At 37.8% G+C, this 24200-nt stretch overlaps 1 protein-coding gene and 1 long non-coding RNA gene across 2 annotated transcripts; both read right to left on the bottom strand.

Moving 5' to 3' along the window:
• Window positions 1–3748: 3748 nt before the first annotated feature.
• LOC128242793 (uncharacterized) lies at window positions 3749–4974 on the bottom strand. Its single transcript, XR_008262714.1, has 3 exons — window positions 4883–4974; window positions 4260–4323; window positions 3749–3810 (listed from the first exon to the last, which is right to left on the bottom strand). It is a non-coding gene; the product is annotated as an uncharacterized LOC128242793 (long non-coding RNA).
• A 4642-nt stretch (window positions 4975–9616) lies between these two features.
• LOC128242643 (uncharacterized) lies at window positions 9617–14019 on the bottom strand. Its single transcript, XM_052959882.1, has 3 exons — window positions 13907–14019; window positions 11540–11642; window positions 9617–9922 (listed from the first exon to the last, which is right to left on the bottom strand). The coding sequence occupies exons 1-3, from the start codon at window positions 14009–14011 to the stop codon at window positions 9777–9779; spliced, it is 354 nt and encodes a 117-aa protein (XP_052815842.1). The 5' UTR covers window positions 14012–14019; the 3' UTR covers window positions 9617–9776.
• Between the last annotated feature and the right edge of the window lie 10181 nt (window positions 14020–24200).

Genomic DNA, 24200 nt, shown 5'->3' on the forward strand with positions numbered 1-24200 from the left:
CAACCAGCTCGACAAACTGTTCCTGATAACTTAATTTGCAAACAATCTGACATTTGTGGGTTAGTACTGGGACACACTTATGAACGGTAGTACGGTAAACCTGGGTGCAAAAGCGGGACAGGTTCAGATCTTGAACCCCACGACTGATGACTACTTGAGCTCAAGCAATGGCTTTATTAAAACAGAAACCACCTTGCATTTAAAGAAAAATGTCAACCATATTTTAAGCTTCAGAAAAAAACAGCCTGTTTATAAATAAATAGATTATTCATTTTTTTATTTCAGATCCTGACATGGATCCAAGATGCTGGTAACTAGGCGGGACGGATTGTTACACAGAACTGCAGGTTTCTGGATGGGTAAATAAATTTCAAATATTTCCGGTTTACTCGTGTTTTTATAAGCAAGATAAAAGTAAATACACCACAAGAGCGAATCAAGTGGAAATCGTGCATTATGTATGTATTTACAGTCAGTTTGTAGCATTTTTTTAATACAAACTTTTAAGCTTATCATGCATATAGTTTGATACACATTCTATGATTATAATATTAAAGATGTGCAGCATATATATGGAATGATCCACATCACTGGATACTGTATATGTGTAACATTGCATGTGAAAATGCATAGCAACAAGTGATATAAGACTGCTGAAAAAATCACATTGCAAGTTTTCATATTTATTTTCAAAAATTGATGTTTTATGCATTTTTCAAAAACATTAATTTGGGACAGAAATATGAAAAACTGTGATAAAATCTTTTGTCAGCATTCTTGTATCGCTGGTTTTCAGATGTTTACACAAAATTTGCTCATTCCTGGACAAAAGATAAAATATTATTAAAACTGTTAATCTGTAAGAGTGCAGCCTCAAAGAAAACATATGAAATCATTGTTTTTTTTTGCTCTTAAATACTTTTCGTTTCAGAGACTCAGCGCCATGTCACAAATACTTCAGAACCTAGAATGAAAGTTACCGAAAGAGCAATAGACTTTCCAATCTCTACAAAATTCATCTTAATTGTTTTTCAAGGTGATACTTGAGACTACCAAAGACTTTTCAAGGACAGAATTCACAAAACAGTTTATGCCACGATCTCATATCAAAGGATTGTGCTTTAGTTGAACAGCCTTCAAACAGAAACTGCTTCAACACCTTCAATGGATTCATTCTGATTCAGTTCACCCTTGCCATGATCTGAGCAACTACTTACATCAAATCAACATTGTAAATTGTTTAAACTTGAAAAATCTGTCTTCGTGCAACTCACATGAATCTATTTACTGTGAACTTTGATGTTGACTCTATACAGGAAGAAGAGACCATCTTTATACATGCTGGCATATCATTTAAAAAGGAAACAAATATTATAACCAACATACTACACTGTTATGTCATCCAAGGACTCAGCTACTGACTCAATTTATAAATACTTCAAAGGAAAAATGTCTCTGTCAATGTAATCACTGCTGTGCATAATAAGACATTTTTTTATTATGCCCCCTTCGAAGAAGAGGGGTATATTGCTTTGCACATGTCGGTCGGTCCTGGACGTATGGTCATCAAACTTGACATGAAGGTTGGGCCTGACCAGTAGATGATTTTAGGGCTCATCGGGTCAAAGGTCAAGGTCACAGTGACCTTGAATGATAAATTAATTTTAAAGCTTGTCCGAGTGATAACTCAACAATGCCTAGACCTTTCGTCATCATACTTGATATGGAAGTTGGGCCTCACCAGTAGATGACCCCTATTGGTTTTGGGGATCATCGAGCCAAAGATCAAGGTCACAGTGACCTTGAATGGTAAAAGGTTGTCCAAGTGATAAATCAACAATGCCTGCCCCCATGGCCCTCAAACTTGACTCGGAGGTTGGGCCTTACCAGTAGATGACCCCTAGGTCAAAGTGATCTTGAAAGCAAACTCGACAATTCCTGGACCAATCATGCCATTCAGTCTGAATGGTCATCAAACTTGACATAAAGGTTGGGCCTGACCAGTAGATGACCCCTCTTGACTTTGAGGGTCATCAAGTCAAGGTCAAGGTCACAATAACATTTCATGCAAAAAAGATAACAAATCCTCTCTCAGGGATCTCTCAACAATGCCTGAACCTATGATCATCAAACTTGACATGGAAGTTGGTCCTGACAAGGGGATGACGCTTATTGATTTTAGGAGTCATTGGGTCAAAGGTCAAGTTCACAGTGACCTTGAATGCGAAAATGTTTCGAGTGATAACTTGACAATGCCTGTACCCATGGCAATCAAACCTGACTTGGAGTTGTGTCTGGCCTGTAGATGAGTCCCTTTCATTTTAGGGATCATCGGGTCAAACGTCAAGGTCACAGTGACATTGATTGAAAAAAGCTTGTCTGTGTGATAACATGTCAATGCCTGAACCCATGTCCCTCAAACTTGACATTTAGATTTTTGTAGACCAGCTGATGACTCATATGGATTTTGAGGTCATAGAGTCAAAGGTCATGGTCATAACACACTCTATCCTCACACTTTGAATGGTCATAATCTTAAAACTGCCTCAACGGCATCCAATGTCAGTGACTAATCAGCTGTCATTTCGGTCCATGCTTATTTCATTCAATTGTTCATATAATCCTGACAACATGGCGCTTAGGTGGGGGCATAATGTTTGACAAACATCTCTTGTTGATACTTGGCTCATTTCTTACATGTAGCTGTAACATTTTGGGCAACTTCTCAATTATTTTGTTTAAGACATTTTTCATCCAGCTCATTTAAGCCTAAGTTAGTGTTCATGTTAACTTTTATGACTGCCTGTTTATTGTACTTTTTATAAATTATTTTTAATGACTTTTTCTCAAGAACCATTTGGCTAAGTATGTCTCCTCCTGAAATAGACTAATTCTTTTAGCTCCAGTTGTCTGTCTGTCCGTCTGTAACAAATTGTGTCTGCTCCATGTCTCTTATACCTCTTGAAGGATTTGATATAACTTCCCACAAATGTACATCATATTGAGGGGAAGGGGATTATTATTATAACTGTTGAGCAGTTTCTGAACTTGACTGTATTATATCTTGCATTTACCTCAAGCTGTTAAGTGAACAATATAACATTGACCAATACAAGGAACTAAACCTTCTAGGTCACCATTTTGGAATAAAGTAATACTTAAAGCTCATATTTCCATACGAATCTGCTCATATACAGTTTTTATAGCTTATACAAGTACATCATTTTAACATGACATCAGATCTTCCACTGTTTTATGTTTGCAACATTTTTTTTTAAACTTTGATTTATATATCATGACTTTTATGAACAAATACCAAACAGCATCTCACAAATCTATACTCTTTTGGGCAGATTTTGTAAATCCAAGCATTGCCAATTGATATTCAATGCTTTTTGGCAAATTGGGGCATTTTCTGTCACATTAAAATCAATATTAACAATAAATCTCCAACTTCAATATTCTTATATTTTTGTGCCCATTCTTTGCCAATTATTTGTTTGTCTATTGGTATACATGTATGTTTATTCATACTGTTTTTCAAAATAACGAATTAATAAAATGTTTGAAATATTTTATTTGCTCATAACTTATTTAATATAACAAAAAGATGACTGCATTTTGTTTTATTTCACATCATGATCACTCATAGAGCAAGACTTGAAGAAGTATAGTGATATAGCCACAAGTGTTTGTCTGACTTTCTACTACCCAAGACGGCATGTGTTTGAATCCCAAGTTGGAAAACACAGTTCAAAAGTCATTTGATGTATCCTGATTGCAGGCAAAGAGAAACACTATGATGGGCACCTGTAAAATAGAAGATACATAGTCTTTACTATTATCCATAAAACGTGAAAGTTGTTAGTAAAATAAAAAAGAAATGGTCTAAGATTTTTTTCAAATACAATTCTTGATAATATTTCTTGTAAAAGTACATATTTATCTTAAGAGATAAAAAAACATTACAGTACAAATTTGTTTTTTAAAAGCCATTTCTCAAATTCAAATGAAATGCCTGCCTTGACAGTGATAGTTTGTATTGAGATTACATATATTGGTAAAAAATCGGTAGTTTGCAAGAAGCAGTAGCAAGTATTTTCTTATTTCATACTATGTTATAATGGCAATTGCATCTGTTTTTGAAAGACTGGGTCTAATAACTCTAAAAAATATAATAATAATCCTACTCCCCGATTACTGTTTGCATAGTTTTTGCAATAGTTGGTTTAATCCTACGCTGAGATATACAGTCATACCCAATGCTTTTCAGTGCTGCAACACTGCATCTCAGATGACTGAGCTTTTCTTTCAAAAGATTGCCTGCAATGAAAAACTTAATAAATCATATCAATAACAAACAAAGAGGATGCTGTAATTGACAATAGGTCTACCTATTTGTAATGACAAATATCATTTGTATACTGGTTAGTATATAGAATTGTATATTAAAACATATTTGAGTGTGTAAACTTACATACCTTAAGGAAACAGTTCAAATAATATTCGCTAATTAAACTCTTTCTTAAATTTGTACTTCCGGGATTTTCAATCGAATAGATCAAAGAATTAACGAACGTAATAGTACATTTACCTTTTGGGATGTGATTATTTAACATGTTAACGCCATAACAATTATTATACACAATACAAGCGATAAGAAATGAATATAGTTGGTATCAAAATGTGTCATAACCTGAAAACATTGCAATGTGACACAGGAAACAGCTGTTTAAACGGGTCAAACCATGCCGTAGCAACCGTAGTCGACAAAACGTTACCACCCACTGTATTTATCAAAGTAAATAGTAAATGTCTATTTTGATTATTCGAAAAGCGAAGCAGATCAAATCACTATTTGCGATTTTTTTAGTATACTCACATCTACGGTTTGTTTACATTTTCGTCCGATCCTTCCCCATTTTGAAGAGTAATTACGTACGAAAGCGTTAATAAAACGGTCGCAGAAATCTTCGCATGCAGCTTCGTACGAAGTGATCGCTTGCTTAACATGCATTCATAAAAAATAGTCATGCATGACGAAAGTTGGCTCTTGAAATAACCAAACTGTCAATAGATGATAACAACGACACCAGGCAGCTCTCCCTGTATATTTTTCTGCACATACACCAAAGGCACCATCCCTCAGCACTTTCAGTGCTTTGATTGTTTCGGGTATTTTTTCTTGTCTATAAATTCAGTTCCCAGATTTCTATTTTCATTTGATGAGATTGCTCTATTTTATTTTTGGTGAGAGCAAGCTTACTCTAGTCTGTATGGAACTTTTGAATTGCTTTAAGTTATGACTACGAACTTTGTTTTCAATGAGATTGTCAACATTTTGTATTCATCGGTAGATAATCTTACCCACTATTTTAATATATTTATATATTTTCTAGTAAGATTGTGTCAAGGAATTTTAGTCAGTGTCTCACTATTTTCCCTTATTTGTTCATTGCAGTCTATGGTAATTTTCTTATCGGCATGTGAGTGTCCCATTAAAGGAAGTATAGTATATATCAGATATTTATCCTAAGATTTTTTTTTTAATTGTATTTTAGTATGTGTTTACATAACTTAAGCACCGGGAAGTCCGGAGATGTCTCTTGTAGTGAACGTCTTTGTTTAAGCACTATAAGGGCCTGAGTTCTGTTTTGATTTTTTTAAACCAAAGTTTTCACTGTCATAGGGGTCATCGGTTTTAAATTGACCTATAGCGGTTAAAACCTTGAACAATCTTCTGTTACGGTACAAAAAGCCAAAGCACGTAGATTATGTTTATTTGCATATTTAGGTTAATGACGACTTTTATTGCTCTCAAATAAACAAGTTACACAATCGTAAAGTATCGTACACATTACGAATTCAACTAGATGCATAGACGTTCCGGGATAGCGGCTACATCGAGGTTTGTATGTTTACTTTTGTGTGCAGAGTTCATTACGTGAGACGCGTGTTGTCAAATCGGTATATAGTCAAAAGAACGTAAAAACCTTATGTCTTTTTCAGTGTAAAGCTAAGGTCTAAATTTAAAATGGAAAAAACTTGAACTTTTGTACCGAAATAACCAAAACTATCCACCCAGCTATTTCGGTGCAAAACTTCCCAATTGTCGTCTGCTTGAATGAATTGTCGTTCGGCGGAAGGATATTGCCTAAGTTCACGGGATGTACGTGCTGTGGTTTATGATAATGTTAAATACGTGTGTCGCCACACGATGCCATAACTTTCTTTTATTTAGCTTATGCCCCACCCACCACCCTCTTTTAATTGGGATTGATAGATTAAAATGTTTTTTTTAACAATTACACCGGCATAGAGGTGACATACGTGTTATCTTTTTCATCTCATTAAAATGACGTATCTCGTTTGAACGACTTAAGTCTGACGTTAAACGACTTATCAAATAATTTCACAAGATTGCGATTGAAATGCCAGACGAAAGCGAACGTAATCGACTCTTTTAACGACACTTTATGATGGTCTGGCATATGCATGTGTTTCAATAAGTTTATGATTGGTACCGAACTCGTTCCCACGTACTAAGAATGTCGTGGCCACGACTTACTATCTCTTTCCCACGACTAGTTATCTCGTGGCATCTGCATTATAACTAAGTCGTGTCCACAAGATAGAAAGCTGAAGCCAAGACTAACTAAATCGCTGAAACGAGTAAGTACGTCGTGGCTTCGAGATTAAAAAAATCCCACATGTCAACTCTATTCGACTGCAACACTTACTACATGTATTTGACGTGCCAGTGTTTGTGTGCTTAACATGTTAGACCATGTACTACATGTATTTGACGTGCCAGTGTTTGTGTGCTTACCATGTTAGACCATGTACTACATGTATTTGACGTGCCAGTGTTTGTGTGCTTACCATGTTAGACCATGTACTACATGTATTTGACGTGCCAGTGTTTGTGTGCTTACCATGTTAGACCATGTATTACATGTATTTGACGTGCCAGTGTTTGTGTGCTTACCATGTTAGACCATGTACTACATGTATTTGACGTGCCAGTGTTTGTGTGCTTACCATGTTAGACCATGTACTACATGTATTTGACGTGCCAGTGTTTGTGTGCTTACCATGTTAGACCATGTACTACATGTATTTGACGAGCCAGTGTTTGTGTGCTTACCATGTTAGACCATGTACTACATGTATTTGACGAGCCAGTGTTTGTGTGCTTACCATGTTAGACCATGTACTACATGTATTTGACGAGCCAGTGTTTGTGTGCTTACCATGTTAGACCATGTACTACATGTATTTGACGAGCCAGTGTTTGTGTGCTACCGTGTTAGACCATGTACTACATGTATTTGACGTGCCAGTGTTTGTGTGCTTACCGTGTTAGACCATGTACTACATGTATTTGACGTGCCAGTGTTTGTGTGCTTACCGTGTTAGACCATGTACTACATGCATTTGACGTGCCAGTGTTTGTGTGCTTACCGTGTTAGACCATGTACTACATGCATTTGACGTGCCAGTGTTTGTGTGCTTACCGTGTTAGACCATGTACTACATGCATTTGACGTGCCAGTGTTTGTGTGCTTACCGTGTTAGACCATGTACTACATGCATTTGACGTGCCAGTGTTTGTGTGCTTACCGTGTTAGACCATGTACTACATGCATTTGACGTGCCAGTGTTTGTGTGCTTACCGTGTTAGACCATGTACTACATGTATTTGACGTGCCAGTGTTTGTGTGCTTACCGTGTTAGACCATGTACTACATGTATTTGACGTGCCAGTGTTTGTGTGCTTACCATGTTAGACCATGTACTACATGCATTTGACGTGCCAGTGTTTGTGTGCTTACCATGTTAGACCATGTACTACATGTATTTGAAGTGCCAGTGTTTGTGTGCTTACCATGTTAGACCATGTACTACATGTATTTGAAGTGCCAGTGTTTGTGTGCTTACCATGTTAGACCATGTACTACATGTATTTGAAGTGCCAGTGTTTGTGTGCTTACCATGTTAGACCATGTACTACATGTATTTGAAGTGCCAGTGTTTGTGTGCTTACCATGTTAGACCATGTACTACATGTATTTGACGTGCCAGTGTTTGTGTGCTTACCATGTTAGACCATGTACTACATGTATTTGACGTGCCAGTGTTTGTGTGCTTACCATGTCAGACCATGTACTACATGCATTTGACGTGCCAGTGTTTGTGTGCTTACCATGTCAGACCATGTACTACATGTATTTGACGTGCCAGTGTTTGTGTGCTTACCATGTCAGACCATGTACTACATGCATTTGACGTGCCAGTGTTTGTGTGCTTACCATGTCAGACCATGTACTACATGCATTTGACGTGCCAGTGTTTGTGTGCTTACCATGTTAGACCATGTACTACATGCATTTGACGTGCCAGTGTTTGTGTGCTTACCATTTTAGACCATGTACTACATGTATTTGACGTGCCAGTGTTTGTGTGCTTACCATGTTAGACCATGTACTACATGTATTTGACGTGCCAGTGTTTGTGTGCTTACCATGTTAGACCATGTACTACATGTATTTGACGTGCCAGTGTTTGTGTGCTTACCATGTTAGACCATGTACTACATGTATTTGACGTGCCAGTGTTTGTGTGCTTACCATGTTAGACCATGTACTACATGTATTTGACGTGCCAGTGTTTGTGTGCTTACCATGTTAGACCATGTACTACATGCATTTGACGTGCCAGTGTTTGTGTGCTTACCATGTTAGACCATGTACTACATGTATTTGACGTGCCAGTGTTTGTGTTCTTACCATGTTAGACCATGTACTACATGTATTTGACGTGCCAGTGTTTGTGTTCTTACCATGTTAGACCATGTACTACATGTATTTGACGTGCCAGTGTTTGTGTTCTTACCATGTTAGACCATGTACTACATGCATTTGACGTGCCAGTGTTTGTGTGCTTACCATGTTAGACCATGTACTACATGTATTTGACGTGCCAGTGTTTGTGTGCTTACCATGTTAGACCATGTACTACATGTATTTGACGTGCCAGTGTTTGTGTGCTTACCATGTTAGACCATGTACTACATGTATTTGACGTGCCAGTGTTTGTGTGCTTACCATGTTAGACCATGTACTACATGTATTTGACGTGCCAGTGTTTGTGTGCTTACCATGTTAGACCATGTACTACATGTATTTGACGTGCCAGTGTTAGACCATATACTACATGTATTTGACGTGCCAGTGTTTGTGTGCTTACCATGTTAGACCATGTACTACATGTATTTGACGTGCCAGTGTTTGTGTGCTTACCATGTTAAACCATGTACTACATGTATTTGACGTGCCAGTGTTTGTGTTCTTACCATGTTAGACCATGTACTATGAAATTCGAAAACTAAACAAACCCAAAGCTTTTAATTTTGAGGCTTAATTAAAAATAGGTCCACCACTTTCGACTATGATGCCTGAATTCTGCCCTGCTTATATGTTTTGCTTACCATTTTAATCGCGTTATGTCGTCTTTGATTTTTTTTTTCGATTTCTCCATGACCCTTTCATTATTTCAAAATCAACATACGACAATATTTGGCGTTCCGCCCTTTATTTTTACAAGTCAAGTCAAGTCAACACATTTATTCACTGAAATTCATGCACAACATGAAAACATTGAGGTAATTGATAATACTATACAATTCATGCACCTAAGCAGGTATTTGAATACAAATTACAGAACCAATGTACTGTCGGCACGATACATTCCCCTAGATCAAGATTAGTGCGGGGCTAGCCTAACGGGACGTAGCAGATAGCCATCTGTTGACCGAATGGGATTGCATCGAGGTCCCCGCAGTTGCAAGTATGCGTGGAGTTTATTGAGTAACTTCCGTGCTGTGCAATTATTTTTCCATCAGGGGCTCGACAATTTTTACCTGTAAGTACATTATATGACTGTGTAAGGAAGTGTAGAGCCTTCATAGCCGGGACAGACAGGTCATATAACTTGGCTATTTCTGGTTATGCATCAGTCAATTGTAACCACAAGGTCTAGGGGTATACCGGGGATAGCCGGGGGAATGGGCCGTGTTTTTACCTTCCAGAGTGCCCCGCCGTGCCGGGTGAATGCGATGGTTTTGTCTTCGCGTCAAAATAGCGGGGAATGGGCCTTATCTAGGGTCCCTGGCGTGCGAGGGCATTTGGCAGGGATTTTACCAGCAGTTCATCCCCACAGCCCGGGGATCTTACCCGGGCTTGACTGGACCAAAATTCAAAGTCCCTGTTAATCCCCGGACCTGGAGGGGGGTGGGTGGTGGGGGGTGGGGTGGTAACAATTGACTGGTGCATTACATGCATAACCGGTGAATCAAGCTAAATGGCTTGCCTGGTTGTTTGTTGGCATATAGTCATGTTTAAAAACTGTGACAGTCGTACCAAATCCATGATGAAACAAGCAGAATGCCCTATTTACGTTATTATAATCCGGCATATTGCAGATGTAGACATATACTTTAGTACTTAATGATATTTCATGAAAATATTTGTTGCACTATTGTCATGTACCAGGTTCAAATGGCAGATGATCGCCGTGCGATAGGTGTGTCGTGCCCATGGTTATGACACACATCTATGTCTGATGAAATGTAACTTCAGAAATTATTATTCGATTTGCTTGAAACTTGGTGACCGCTGAGAAATAATTCATAGAAGGAGTCCTAATGGTCAATTAGGGTGGAAGACGCTTACCATTTTGAGAAAATTCATTTCAGGGCACATTAGGGTAAAACACTCAACATTTTTACATATTCACAGCAGCGGTCATTAAGTCAAAGACACTTACCACTTGAATAAATTTCACAGCAGAGGACATTAAGGTCAATGACGCTTACCTCTTGAACATAATTCATAGCAGGGGACATTAAGGTCAATGACACTTACCACTTGGGCATAATTCACAGCAGGGGACATTAAGGCCAATGGCACTTACCACTTGGAGATATTTCACAGCAGGGGACATTAAGGTTAAAGAAATAACAACTGGGAAATATTTTACAGCGGACATTGGTATCAAAAACACTTGCCACAGAAACATATTTTACAGCAGGGGACACTTATAAGTATTAAAGACACTTGCTTAGACACTTGCCATAGGTAAATATCACAGCAAGGACATTAATTAGTATCAAAAACACTTGCAAAGACACTTACAATTTGAACATATTTCCCAGCAGGGGACATTAGGGTCAAAGACACTGGGACCACTGGGACATATGTCAAAGCAGGGCCCATTCGTATCAAAGACATTTGCCAAGTCAATTGCTAAGACACTTGCCATACGGACATATTTACCAGCAGGGGTCATTAGGGTCAAAGACACTTGCCAAGACACTTGCCATACAGACATATTTCACAGCACGGGACATTATTATCAAAGACACTTGACAAGACACTCGCCTAAGGGACATATTTCACAGCACGGGGCATTAGTTTATAGACACTTACCACTGCGGTATAATTTACAACAGGGGGGCATTAGGGTCAAAGCAACTTACCATTGGGGCATTTTTTACAGCAGGGATCATTAGGGTCCTGGACTGGATCCCAGCAAGGCGGCAGCTGGCACGGATCGAATGCCGGGCACTGAGGATCGTCTGCCTGGATGCATTTTTAATACATTTTTTTTATAAAGGTATACTATTTTGGTTGCATTGTCACACCATAGAAAGGTTCATACGTATTTAAATGGTGTGTACATGTATGCACAGAAAGGCAATTACGTACTTGATGATTTAGTTCTGTCGGATCACAAGTATTTCGATGAAAAAAGAATATTAAGTAAAACTTCACTACGTGCAAACAAATATAATACATTCACATGTAACTTATGTAATTTGACATTCAAAATGAGCTTTCTATTTTTCAACGCCACGTGGAAAGATGTTAATACTTATAAAAGGTAATACATATTGTACTATACAAACATGCTATGATTTACAAAACGTTCAAACGAAATAGTCAAATGTTAACTGTTCGCCGTATGACGTGTTTCAGTGAACGTTATGTGACGGCTTGCTCAGTTGGTAAGGTCGTTAACAGCGTCCCTCGTAGGGGTTGCGGGTTCGAGTGCCCCACTAGGGGCATTCCGAAGTATGAAAGCTCAGTTATCTGGTGAGTCATAGTTCCAACTTACAGCTTGTTAAACTCCATATTCAAGTTATATCATTTAAATAGGTAAAATAAAACAAGTGAGCTTCCTTTACGTATATACCGAGAAAGCTCTACTTTCTAGAAAGGCATAGTTATAGCGTAGTTTTTGAAACTGTACTAAATGTTAAGTGAAACTTCCTCTATGTATTTACCGAGAAAGCTCTACACACAAATAAGGCGTTGTTATAGCAACTGTACCAAAATGTAAATGAACCTTCCTCTATGTACATACCGAGAAAGCTCTACTTTCTAGTAAGGCGTAGTTATATCGTAGTTATAGCAACTGTACTAAATGTTAAGTGAACATTCCTCTATGTATATACCGAGAAAACTCAGCTATCTACTAAGGCGTAGCTATAGCAACTGTACTAAAATGTAAATGAACCTTCCTCTATGTTTATACCGAGAAAGCTCAGCTATCTACTAAGGCGTAGTTATAGTATAAATAAGTACTAAAAAGTAAGTGAACCTTCCTCTTTGTACATACCGAGAAAGCTCAGCTATCTACTAAGGCGTAGTTATAGTATAAATAAGTACTAAAGAGTAAGTGAACCTTCCTCTATGTATATACCGAGAAAGCTCTGCTGTCATGTATAGCGTAGTTATAGCATACATAGGCAAAACTAAAATTAGTGAACATTTCTCGACTACGTCAAACTAAAACAGCTCGGCTATCCTGTGATGCGTTATAGCATGAATTAGTAAAATAAATTATGTGAGCCTTCCTCTATGATATACAGGGAAAGCTCGGATAAGAGTCTGCACTGGTGTTTGTAGGCAACCACTTCATAGCTGCAGATTTAAGGTGATTTGGCAATTTTGTAATTCATTGTTAATAAATAAATCAAGACTTCTTGCAGAGAACATTTTTCCAGAGTGAAAATGAGTTAAAAAAAACTGTTTTTGATTATTTGAAGCCCAATCGAAATTATTTATTAACAATTCAAAGGTTATGATATTCACAGAACAATATATACTGTGTTTGTGATTTCTGCCATAAAATGTTTTTAGAATACATTCGCTCGGTACACTCTTACACTGTACAATTTAATACAATCCAAGTTTTCATAGTTTAATTTCACCCAAAGACCACATATCAGAGACGTTTGCCCTTTAAGGCCTAGTTAAATCCTTCTATAAGTGACCCCCCCCAAAAAAAAACAAAAACAAAAAAACAACAAAAAAACAAAAAAAACACAACAACAACAACAACAAAAACCATGCCAAACAACCGTGTATAGTACACAATGTCGGTGTACTGATCTTAATCTAATTGCCTAATTGTCTTATCAAATCTCCTATCTGAATATCTTACTGTGCAGTTTTGGAAGTTTTATTATAGAAATGGACCCTAAATGACCCTGAACCAATAAACAAAAAAAAAACCAGGAAATTGGCCCCTACTGTGACATCAGTGCAATTAGCAGGAGATGCAAAGCAGAGTATTGTCATGCCAAACATTCCTTAAACTAGGCCTTAAATAATTTATCAAATACAAATGTTCAAAAGCATACTAAAACCTTCCCCAAGGTTTTTTTTCTCAAACTCTATAAAAATCTTTATTATTCTAAAACTTTTAAACATGTAATAAATAGAAAATTCTCGAATATTGTAAACAAATGTGGAAAACGTATTTTATTTCAATTAATATAGGTCATCTAACAATGAAACTAGATTTCTAAACATTAAGTAACTTATAACTATGTACATACTTGATATTGCTTTCCTTGGCCTGACACATCGCTAGTTTGAGTCCAGCACAACACTAGCAATGTGCTCAAAATTGTAGCAGATGTAAAGATCTTTGAACAAGTCATTATGTTCATGTGTGGTAATGCTTTAAGTGCACATGATCAGCATTTATATACGCCATTATCTTGTGGAAGATGTCGCGCCGGTCACGAGCTTAGGACATTTACAGTGACTAGATCTAAAGGCACACATCACAGGGAAATGCACAGATATGTAGCCCATCTTCAAAAACGTGTCATATGAACATGTTAAGTATACATTTTTTGAAGACGGACCCTCCTGAAGAAGGCAATACATCCGAAGTATAGAACTAGTAGTCTCAGTTTAATAGGGACAGTTTATTGACAGCAATGGTTGATGAAACGAGGAACATCATTCGGAACTCCTTGGCCATTTTAATCGAAAACAACCTCAGATGTATGCCGGTACATCAGTTGAAGTACAAATTTTTGCAAACCAATGATATAATATTGCTGACATAAGATTAAATCGCAGATTTTTATATTTCGTTCGAAAATTAATGTTTCATGTTTTTATGAAAAATACATAACACATCAAATTTTGAACTTAAATACAAAAATCTGCAATCTTATGTTTTGTCGGCAGTCATATATAACTGGTTTCCATGGATTTTAGCGAAAATTGGCTCATTCCAAGATAAAAACAAGTTGTCTAAACGGTCAATCTGTGAGAGTGCAGCTTTAATTTTGTTTGTATTTTAACCTAAATGCGCCTTGAACAATTATTTGATGCTACAAATATAAAAAGAGAAGAAAAAATATTAAAAGAGAGTTTACATTAAAAATGTTTATATAACTGAAATTCAGGTATACTCGCTCATGGTGGCAGAGATCTACTTCGCTTGTCAGGGGAGATCACTAAGTAGGAGATTGGGTTTAAACCAGTTAACGAGCGATCAACCTCAAACATTTATTATCAATACGTGCAAAATTAAACACATCCGCCTAATCGGAAACAACATTAAAAGAAAAGGCGTAATTAAACGAACAAAATTTCGTATCAACTATGAATGAATTAACTTCAAGAATTCAACATGATACAAACATCATCAACTATTAAATGTATAAGTGAAGTAAACATAATTATGTAACTGAGCACATGCACGGCAATTGCTGGTTTTTGACATTTTAAGTAATTAAAGATGAGCACCTTAATGAGTTTGATGAGTAAATACTCTGTTGGGTCTTTAAGAAAGTTAAATGTAGAACAAACACTTAAAATATGGAACTACAAATAAACAGTTAAAATATGGAACTACAAATGTTCCAAATATGTATAACGCACGACGAAATATACAAACAAGTACACTAGTAAGGTCAGACAAAATATGATTGATCGCCCCTCCTATGTCCAAGGTAGATTTAGTGTGGTCGTATAAGTTCATATCATTTCGAGAAAAGAGAAAGAAATAACACGTGTAGGCCGTAAAGGTCATTGTTTTATGGAATTTATTTTGAAAAATACTGTTTTTGAGAAACTTGATCAGAAAAACAAATAGAAAACCTAATGCTTAACTTACACTGTTATGTTACGACAAACAATTTGCAGCAAGACTTAGCGGTAGAAGTTATAAATGCAGTGAGTCATTCACAATCACATGTTACTACACTGAACATGCGTATACTGAAACTACCATCTCAATGGTCCAAAACTGATATGCAGGGTATTATGCATAATACCTTTGACATGAAATGAAATTGTAAATTACATTGAAAGAACACATGGCCGTCTGTCAAGAAGATGTACTCGTTCATTCTAATGTATTCGACTGACAAATAAGCTTATGCTCTCAAACCATAATATTAACTTGTTTCTAATACCTGGAGAACTATTGAAACTTTGGTATCATCAAGAAAGTTGGATGATTATAATAGAAATAACTGTGTTTTGATTTTGAAATTATCGACGTTTCTTACAGTGCATAGATCTCAACGGTGAAGCCTTAATGCACCAGTCAATTGTAACCACGGTCCCCCCAAGGTCCGGGGAATAGCGGGGAGTTTGACTTTCGGTCCAGCCTTGCCCAGGAAAACGCCGCCCTGCGAGGACGAACTGCTGGTAAAATCCCCGCCAAATATGCCCACGCACCCCAGGGACCCTAGGTTAGGCCATTCCTTGCTATTTTTGGCGCGAAGACAAAACCACCACATTCACCTGGCACTGCGGGGCCACCTGGAAGGCAAAAACACGGCCCATATCCCCGGCTATCCCCGGTAAACCCCTGGACCTCGGGTTACAATTGACTCGTGCATAACCGTTAAAAAACAGTTAGACAATTAATTTCGTTTACTCCGTCGCAAATATCATATTTGCAATACGGTTACACCTATTCGAACGCACTTAATTCATATAATACATGTTTTACATTCGATAATGCCCTTTTCTTCAAAGCTGAACTTCAGAACAAATTTCGATGAGTCTTTATGCTATAGAAATAAATATATGACCAAAGAAGAACAGCTTACACTTTAAAGTGAAACTCTTAGTTACTGAAGTTTGTTACCGTGTTTTTAATACGTAGCTGTATGTAGCTGAAAACGCAAAAAAAACTATTAAATGATCGGTGAATGCTAAAATAACTGCGATCTGCTATCGTCGCATAAGGTAGAACAACCGTGTTTTCTGCATCTTTCTTTCAAATTAAACTCGGTACCCTTTATAAAAACCATTGTTTTCGACATTTATACATCCTTTTTGTTATATTAAAACAATTATATTAATCGGGTAAATCTTATGTGGGAGTAAGGGTACGTCTTTAATTGAAGTAGCAATTTCCTGTTATCTATATAAAACGTCTTTCAAACGGAGTGTGAATATAATGACGTTGACAATATTTTCTCATCACACATATGTCAACTATTGCAGTGCCATCGTAGGTTTAAATATGTTCATGTGGTAAGCGGTCTAACAACCTGGCGGCCTAGCGGTGTGAAATAAGCGGCTTTGCGGCCTAACCGCCATGCGGAGTGAAGTTAGCGGGTTATCGCCGAACGATAATAAAAATATTATTAATATAAATATATATAAATATTTCTAATATAAAGCATTTTTATGCCCTTTCTTTGAATATAATAATTAATTAACGTATGTAATGCATACATTCTCTAACTAACAACCTCTGTAAACGTTGACGTCATTTTGCAAATCGTTCAAAAGAATAACCCCACAAAAATAATGTCTCTCGTCGAAAAATGACCTGCATACATTTAGCTTTACAATGTTGTCGTAAACCAACATTCTTAATAGAATTTTCCCATTAAAGTCATGAAGAATTTACTACAGATGAAATAACAAGTCACTAGGTAGCAATGATAACAACTTAAGTAAATCTGTCACTACATTTACAAATCTCTCGTTTATGGCGTTAGAACGTGTTTACATCCGGAATTTCTTATAAAGATTTGTTTTTTTGATGTTATTCTGTCGGTAAGTAGGATTAGGGTGGACATTTTATTTCCCCTCGACAGATCTGTCTAGCATTTTCGACCCGTGTTATGTGATGTAGGAAAAGTACATATTGCTTTGGTATTTTTTCGTTTGGCAAAGAGTATCAATATATCTTGACACACGTTGATGTCAAAATGTTCAATGTATATTTGGCTACAAAATGTACCTCAAAATGATATACAGCCCATGCCAACACTGAAACCGCCAACCTCTTGTACTGCTTATTGTTCCTCTGCTCTCAGAAAGGTACTTGTCATCGTTTGTTTTCGCCAGACATTCAATTCACAGTCACTTCTCAAAATCACTGACATCTCATAATTAGCTACTGTTGTAATGTCGATTCACTGTCGCTCAAGTGTCAAGATTGACAGTTAACCGTCATACCCCTTCACGAAGGCAACACTTCACCCGTCATACCCGTTCACAACGGCACCAGTTAATTCGCCATATCCCTTCACGAAGGCACGCGTTTACTCGTCATACCCCTTAACGAAGGCACCAGATTACCCGTCATTCCCCCTTTACGATGGCACCAGATTACCCGTCATTCCCCCTTTACGATGACACCAGATTACACGATTCCCCCTTTACGATGGCACCAGATTACAAGTCATTCCTCCTTCACGACGGTAACAGTTTACCCGCAATACCCCTTAACGAAGGCACTAGATTACCCGTCATTCCCCCCTTCACGACGGCACCAGATTACCCGTCATTCCCGCTTTACGATGGCACCAGATTACCCGTCATTCCCCCTTCACGACGGCACCAGATTACCCGTCATTCCCCCTTTACGATGGCACCAGATTTCCCGTCATTCCCCCTTTACGATGGCACCAGTTTACCCGCTATACCCACTTAACGAGGGCACTAGTTTACCGTCAAACCCTCTTTACAAGGGCAACAGTTTACCCGTCATCCCCTTTCACGAGGGCACCAGTTTACCCGCTATACCCCTTAACGTGGGCAACGGTTTACCCGTCACCCCCCTTTACAAGGGCAACAGCTTACCAGTCATCCTCCTTTACGAGTGCAACAGTTTACCCGTCACCCCCTTAACGATGGCACTAGTTTTACCCGTCATCCACCCTTTACAAGGGCACCAGTTTACCCGTCATACCCCCATAACGAGGGCACCACTTAACCCGCCACACCCCCTTAACGAGGGCACTAGTTTACCCGTCATACCCCCTTCACGACGGCACCAGTTTACTTGCCATACCCCCTTCACGACGGCACCAGTTTACCTGCCATACCCCCTTTCACGACGGCACCAATTTACACGTCATACTCCATCACGAGGGCAACAGTTTACACGTCATCCCCCCTTGACGACGCCACAGCGTAACCCTTATGCCACTTTCGCGATGGCACCAGTTTACCCGTCATAACCCCTTCACGACAGCACCAATTCACCCATAATACCCCCTTCACGACGACACAGGTTTACCCGTCATACCCCCTCGCGACGGCACCAGTTTACCCGTCATACCCCCTCGCGACGGCACCAGTTTACCCGTCATACCCCCTCGCGACGGCACCAGTTTACCCGTCATACACCCTCGCGACGGTACCAGTTTACCCCTCATACCCCCTCGCGACGGCACCAGTTTACCCGTCATACCCCCTCGCGACGGCACCAGTTTACCCGTCATACCCCCTCGCGACGGCACCAGTTTACCCGTCATACACCCTCGCGACGGCACCAGTTTAACCGTCATGCCACCCTCGCGACGGTACCAGTTTAACCGTCATGCAACCCTCGCGACGGCACCAGTTTAACCGTCATGCCACCCTCGCGACCGTTCCATGGCTGTAACCCCAACCGTCTTAAATTATAATTATATGGGCGGATGTAGGAATTGACGTAAGCGGGGGCACTCCACCTTTTGACATTCGCTCCTACATTAGAACCGAAAACCGAAATTTAAATGGGTAAGAATGAAGGGAGGGGCGGGGGCTGTATAAAAAGATTGTTTTACCAATATCTAGTCCGAAGTAGTTTGAGAATATTTATTATAGTGTTTGTCCTAAAGAAGGAAGAGTTTCTTTTGTTGTTTATCATCCGCTGACAATAAACTTTAGCAATAACAACATGTTTACAACCTTAAGTCATCCAGAGGTATTTGAAATATCCATAAACATAAAACTCTTTCAATCGACTTCAAAGGCCTCACGTATTTTTTTTTGAAAGATGAACTGATGAAAATCTTAAGGAAGATTATTTGGATTCCTTGGGCGAAACAAGTAGTCAAGGGAGAGGACGTAGTTTCGTTTCATGCAAACATTAAGTGAGAAAAATGTTTCATGGCAAACAAAATGGCGGATTTAGATTGAAAAGTACCGATTCTGGTACCAACTTTTGCCTGGTAAGTGGACTTTTTCTTTAAATTTTAAAAATTTATGTTCGCCATATACTGGACGCAAACATTTTTTAAAATTTAAAAAAAAGTCCACTTACCAGGCAAAAGTTGGTACCAGAATCGGTACTTTTCATTCTGAATCCGCCATTTTGTTTGCCATGAAACATTTTTCTCACTTAATGTTTGCATGAAACGAAATTACGTCATCCCCCTTGTAGTAGTACCATACTTGATTATTTTGCATTTGTTTCCTTATTCCCAATACCACATGACAAGTTAAAACATATCCTTATATGGAGATAATGCATTACGAAAAAGGTATATAACTAAACGGAACTGCCTCTGCATCAGTGGAAATAGCCGCGCCTTCCACGTGTAGAGCTACTAGCCTAAGGTAAACACTTAATTATACATAATTAATGATCGATTTTGGTTCTAACGATGAGCAATGACTTTGATAACTATATATCGTCATACTTGAAACATATGTTAAATAAAGGAATTTGTAAATAATTGGTAATTTATGTAAACATGTAGTCTTATGTTTTAAATTTAACCTGAAACAGCAAAAGAATAACATTACTCGCAGTTACAAATAGTATGCTGTGTAAATTTAAATACTGATGTTAGTTGTCATAGTATATTATAATTCGTAATTGGCATTTAATAACAATTAGTGTATCATTAAGATAGATATTATGATATAATTATTGATATAATTATTGTACTTAACTGATTCATTAATGTGATTCCATTCCTTCTAATTAAGCTCTTAAAATGAGGATATCTGCTGAATTGTAGCGATTAAAATAAATCTGAACATGTTTCTGATTCCTTCTGTTTGATTTTTTAATGTAAAAACGCATACTATTTACCTCTTTCTACCTATATGTTAACAGCGGCACAATTGTGTGTATTTTATAAAGGATAATGTTTCTTTCATCCTTTCATGTAATAATGCGAATACGATTACAAATATCTAATTGATAGTTCTACCTCTTATTCTATATATATATATATACTTGTATCGTTTGAAAATTCTTTACTTTTGATCACACTTATTTCTTAAATCTTGATTATGTCGAAAACAGATAGCTAATAGAATTACGCTTCAGTCCATTCTTTCAGCAGAAGCATGACCGACTCCAGTTTTGAAAGGCTGCGAGAAAGGGGATAAAAAAACCACATCCTCTTGCTCGAGAGACATTAACAACTTTACCCCTCTAGACAGCTTTTCAAAAACTCATTGTTAATACCATTTTAAGGAATATGCTTTTTGAAAATGTAGTACTACGATCTTTTTTTGAATTAAAAAAAGTGTCGCTTCTACGTTAAGAATACAATACGTGCTATTTCAAGAACACTTTAAGTGATACAGGATTACAACTGCCTGTATAACAATGACATATTTATCGCATGTATTTATCAAAGACCATAATATATATATATATATATATTATGTGTTTGCCAGCCTTATTACGAACTGCTTTTTCTCCCACCTCAGATTATAAGTATCTTCAAGGCCGATAGTGTAAGATAGGTTCATTCCGACCCGAGTGTAGGGTGTTTTGCGGAAACGAGGTTAACCGAGTTTCCGCAAAACACTCTGTGCGAGGGTCGGGATGAACCTATCCTACCACGATCGGCTATGGTAGATGCTTTTTCTCCCACCTCAGTTAATCAAAATTAAGTAAAAATGTATTTTTTGCTGGAAGTTTTTTTGTGCGTAGTGAAAATAAATGCGTATGGATATTTGTGTTGATGTTAATAGTGAAATCGGTCTTTAAGAGTGATTAAGAAGCAGTATTTCTTGAAAGGTGCGTGAAAACTGTTTTATGGTGACATTTGAAGCGAGAAATAATTAGTTAGCGTTCGAAATATTGCAACAAGACAAAGTTTCCATGATGCTACAGACGACAGTCTTTAACAAGGGAGGTAATTACAATGTGGTGACCATTAAAAAGGAGTTCCATACGGGCATTTTATCTTCGCCCGTGGGCAAGATAAGAATTTCTAGCATGGTTAAATTATTGGCTCTACTTATCTGAGATGGGAGAAAAGTAGATCCAATAATTTCGCGCAAGGTGTTTTGTGGAAACTTGGTAAACCCGTTTCCGCAAAACACCATACGCTCGGGTCAGAATGAACCTATCTTACACTCTCAGCCATGGAAGATACGTATAGTATAGTCAAAATACCTCTGGTTGTCACATCTGCCTGCCCCAAGTCCTTGTATCTTGTCGTGGCATGGTATCCAAAATTGGTGCTCCGTCGTCAGTTTTACACTGGTTGTACGGTACCCTTAGTCAGCTAATTTGTTATCAAAGCCATCATTTTTCAGCCTATCGGTCATGGTCACCTATCTCTAATGGACAGTCGGCAGTCTTAGTTTCGGCATGTCTCATGTAATTGTCTGCGTTTTGTGGCCTATCACCACGTCATTTTCATTCGATCTTTATTATATTTGTGCCCTGGGATTTTTGTATATTATATGTGTGCTCCCTTATTATAACTATGCTGATCAAGTGACCCGGCGAGACAGCCACATATTAATCAACCAACATACATCAATTTTCTTTTTCTTTTCTTTTTTGGAATTTTAATCTTTATGTAAAACATTTAGAGTAAGCCATTTCCGATGCTTTTAGTAATCTGAAAAGAGCGCGGCGATACTATATGAGCTAATCAGAGCACCGTGGCCATTGTCCTTCGGAAACAACTTCGTGTATATGGACGGTTAATTATGTCGAAATTCTTTACATTTAACTACGCTGCAAGAAGATCTCATAGTTATTCCAATTTAGCAGTCAATGCTTAGGACATTCCTTTTAGCAACTCTAATGATTTTTGCAAAAAATACACTAAACTTGGAATCAACTTGAACTTATAAATAAAAATTGCACGTTAAAACATTACAATTAATTAATATAAATGTTATCAATTGTACGAACTATTTTAACTAATGCACTGGCATCCTCCCGAGTCTCCTCGTATGGCGGAGATGGCCGAGGTGTTGCGATTGTATACGAGCCAAACATAGCGGAATATTTAAGGCTAACCCAACCTATTACTTATATTGGCGAATTGGGGATATTTGGATATTGCATTAATGCAAATCTTTAATAGACTCCCTTTTGAAGTATGATATTTATATCTTTGTACTCATTCGGATACATACTTATCTTGTTAAGTATTAAAGAAATGTACACCGTAGATACCGACAATGATTTTATAATAATGATATATCTTTTGCACAGGTGACCGTCAAAATGCGTTCAGTCTTCGTCATCTTGCTATTTCTCGCAACGTTTGGCCTCACCGCCGCCGGCGTTTGCGACAATGCCCAGGATGTAGACGGCTGTAGCATTCCATTGGACCTGCCATATTTCTACAAGGACGTTTTCGAATCTGACTGCAATAAGCACGACATCTGCTATTCCTGTGTAAGACGAGTTTGTTTGTTATTGTTCTGGCCCAAACTTCTTAAGCTTAATAGGTTTAAGTTGCTTATTTCAATAAGCCAAAATACATACTGAAAATGGATTATAATAAATGAAAAAAAGTTTATTCTGAAAATCATACAGATTGTTTCTACATAATTATTAAATATTCTTGAAGAAGTAAATATAACACATTTTATAGAAAAACAAAAATAGTGAGATTAGCTTAATCCTGTTGTAAGGGACTTTGGGACCTGGGTGTCATATTAGAGAGTAGTGTGGCATTTAGTGTGCAGTACTTTAGGTTGCTATCACTTGCATTGCAAGTACTCCTTGTTTAAGCAATGCACGAGTTCATTGGCCATAGATGCTAGTTTTCCTTATCTTAGCGATGAATGCGCATTTATTTAAGGGATGTGAATACTTCTTGCTTAAGCAATGCACGTGTTTATGTTTCAGGTAATTCTTTTACTCGTTGTTTAAGCAATGCACGTGTAAATTTTCAGGGCAGTAGTTATGGGATAGATCGACTTACTTGCGACACCCGTTTTGTCCAAAATATTAGAGCTACATGTGTCACCAATCCCGACGTAAGCAACGAACTCTGGTGTCTGATGGTTACCTTTGACTACTACGCGGCCGTGAGGGAATTCGGGAAGTCCCATTATAAGGACCCTTCACCGAGATGGTGCAACCAATCCTTCGTGTCAGGATGTATTGCTTAAACGTTTCTGATTGTGTGATGAATCCAATAAAAACGTGAACATAGTGTGTGTTTGATTCAGACCATTAAGTTTCAGTTATATAGCGGATAATTGTTTCAGTGTAAGGTCGTTATTCATATCCACGAGTATGCACCAACAGTTATATTTTACTAGTGGTGCAGCTACAAGTGAATTATATACTTCTGGTGTTCGCAAGGTAAAACATATTTTGATCTTTCACTGAAAAAAACGGTTGTTCTTTTAATTATTTACCTAAAA

The sequence above is a fragment of the Mya arenaria genome, chromosome 8 (assembly GCF_026914265.1).
Source record: "Mya arenaria isolate MELC-2E11 chromosome 8, ASM2691426v1".
Classification (NCBI taxonomy): domain Eukaryota; kingdom Metazoa; phylum Mollusca; class Bivalvia; order Myida; family Myidae; genus Mya; species Mya arenaria.

What these genes read in the sequence shown, in the direction of transcription:
- LOC128242643 (XM_052959882.1), bottom strand. Translation starts at nt 14,011, where the DNA reads ATGACTTGTTCAAAGATCTTTACATCTGCTACAATTTTGAGCACATTG. An exon ending in GCCAAGGAAAGCAATATCAA is followed by an intron (nt 11,643 to 13,906) that starts GTATGTACATAG and finishes AAATGCATCCAG; the next exon opens with GCAGACGATCCTCAGTGCCC. An exon ending in CTGTAAAAAATGCCCCAATG is followed by an intron (nt 9,923 to 11,539) that starts GTAAGTTGCTTT and finishes ATGTACTTACAG; the next exon opens with GTAAAAATTGTCGAGCCCCT.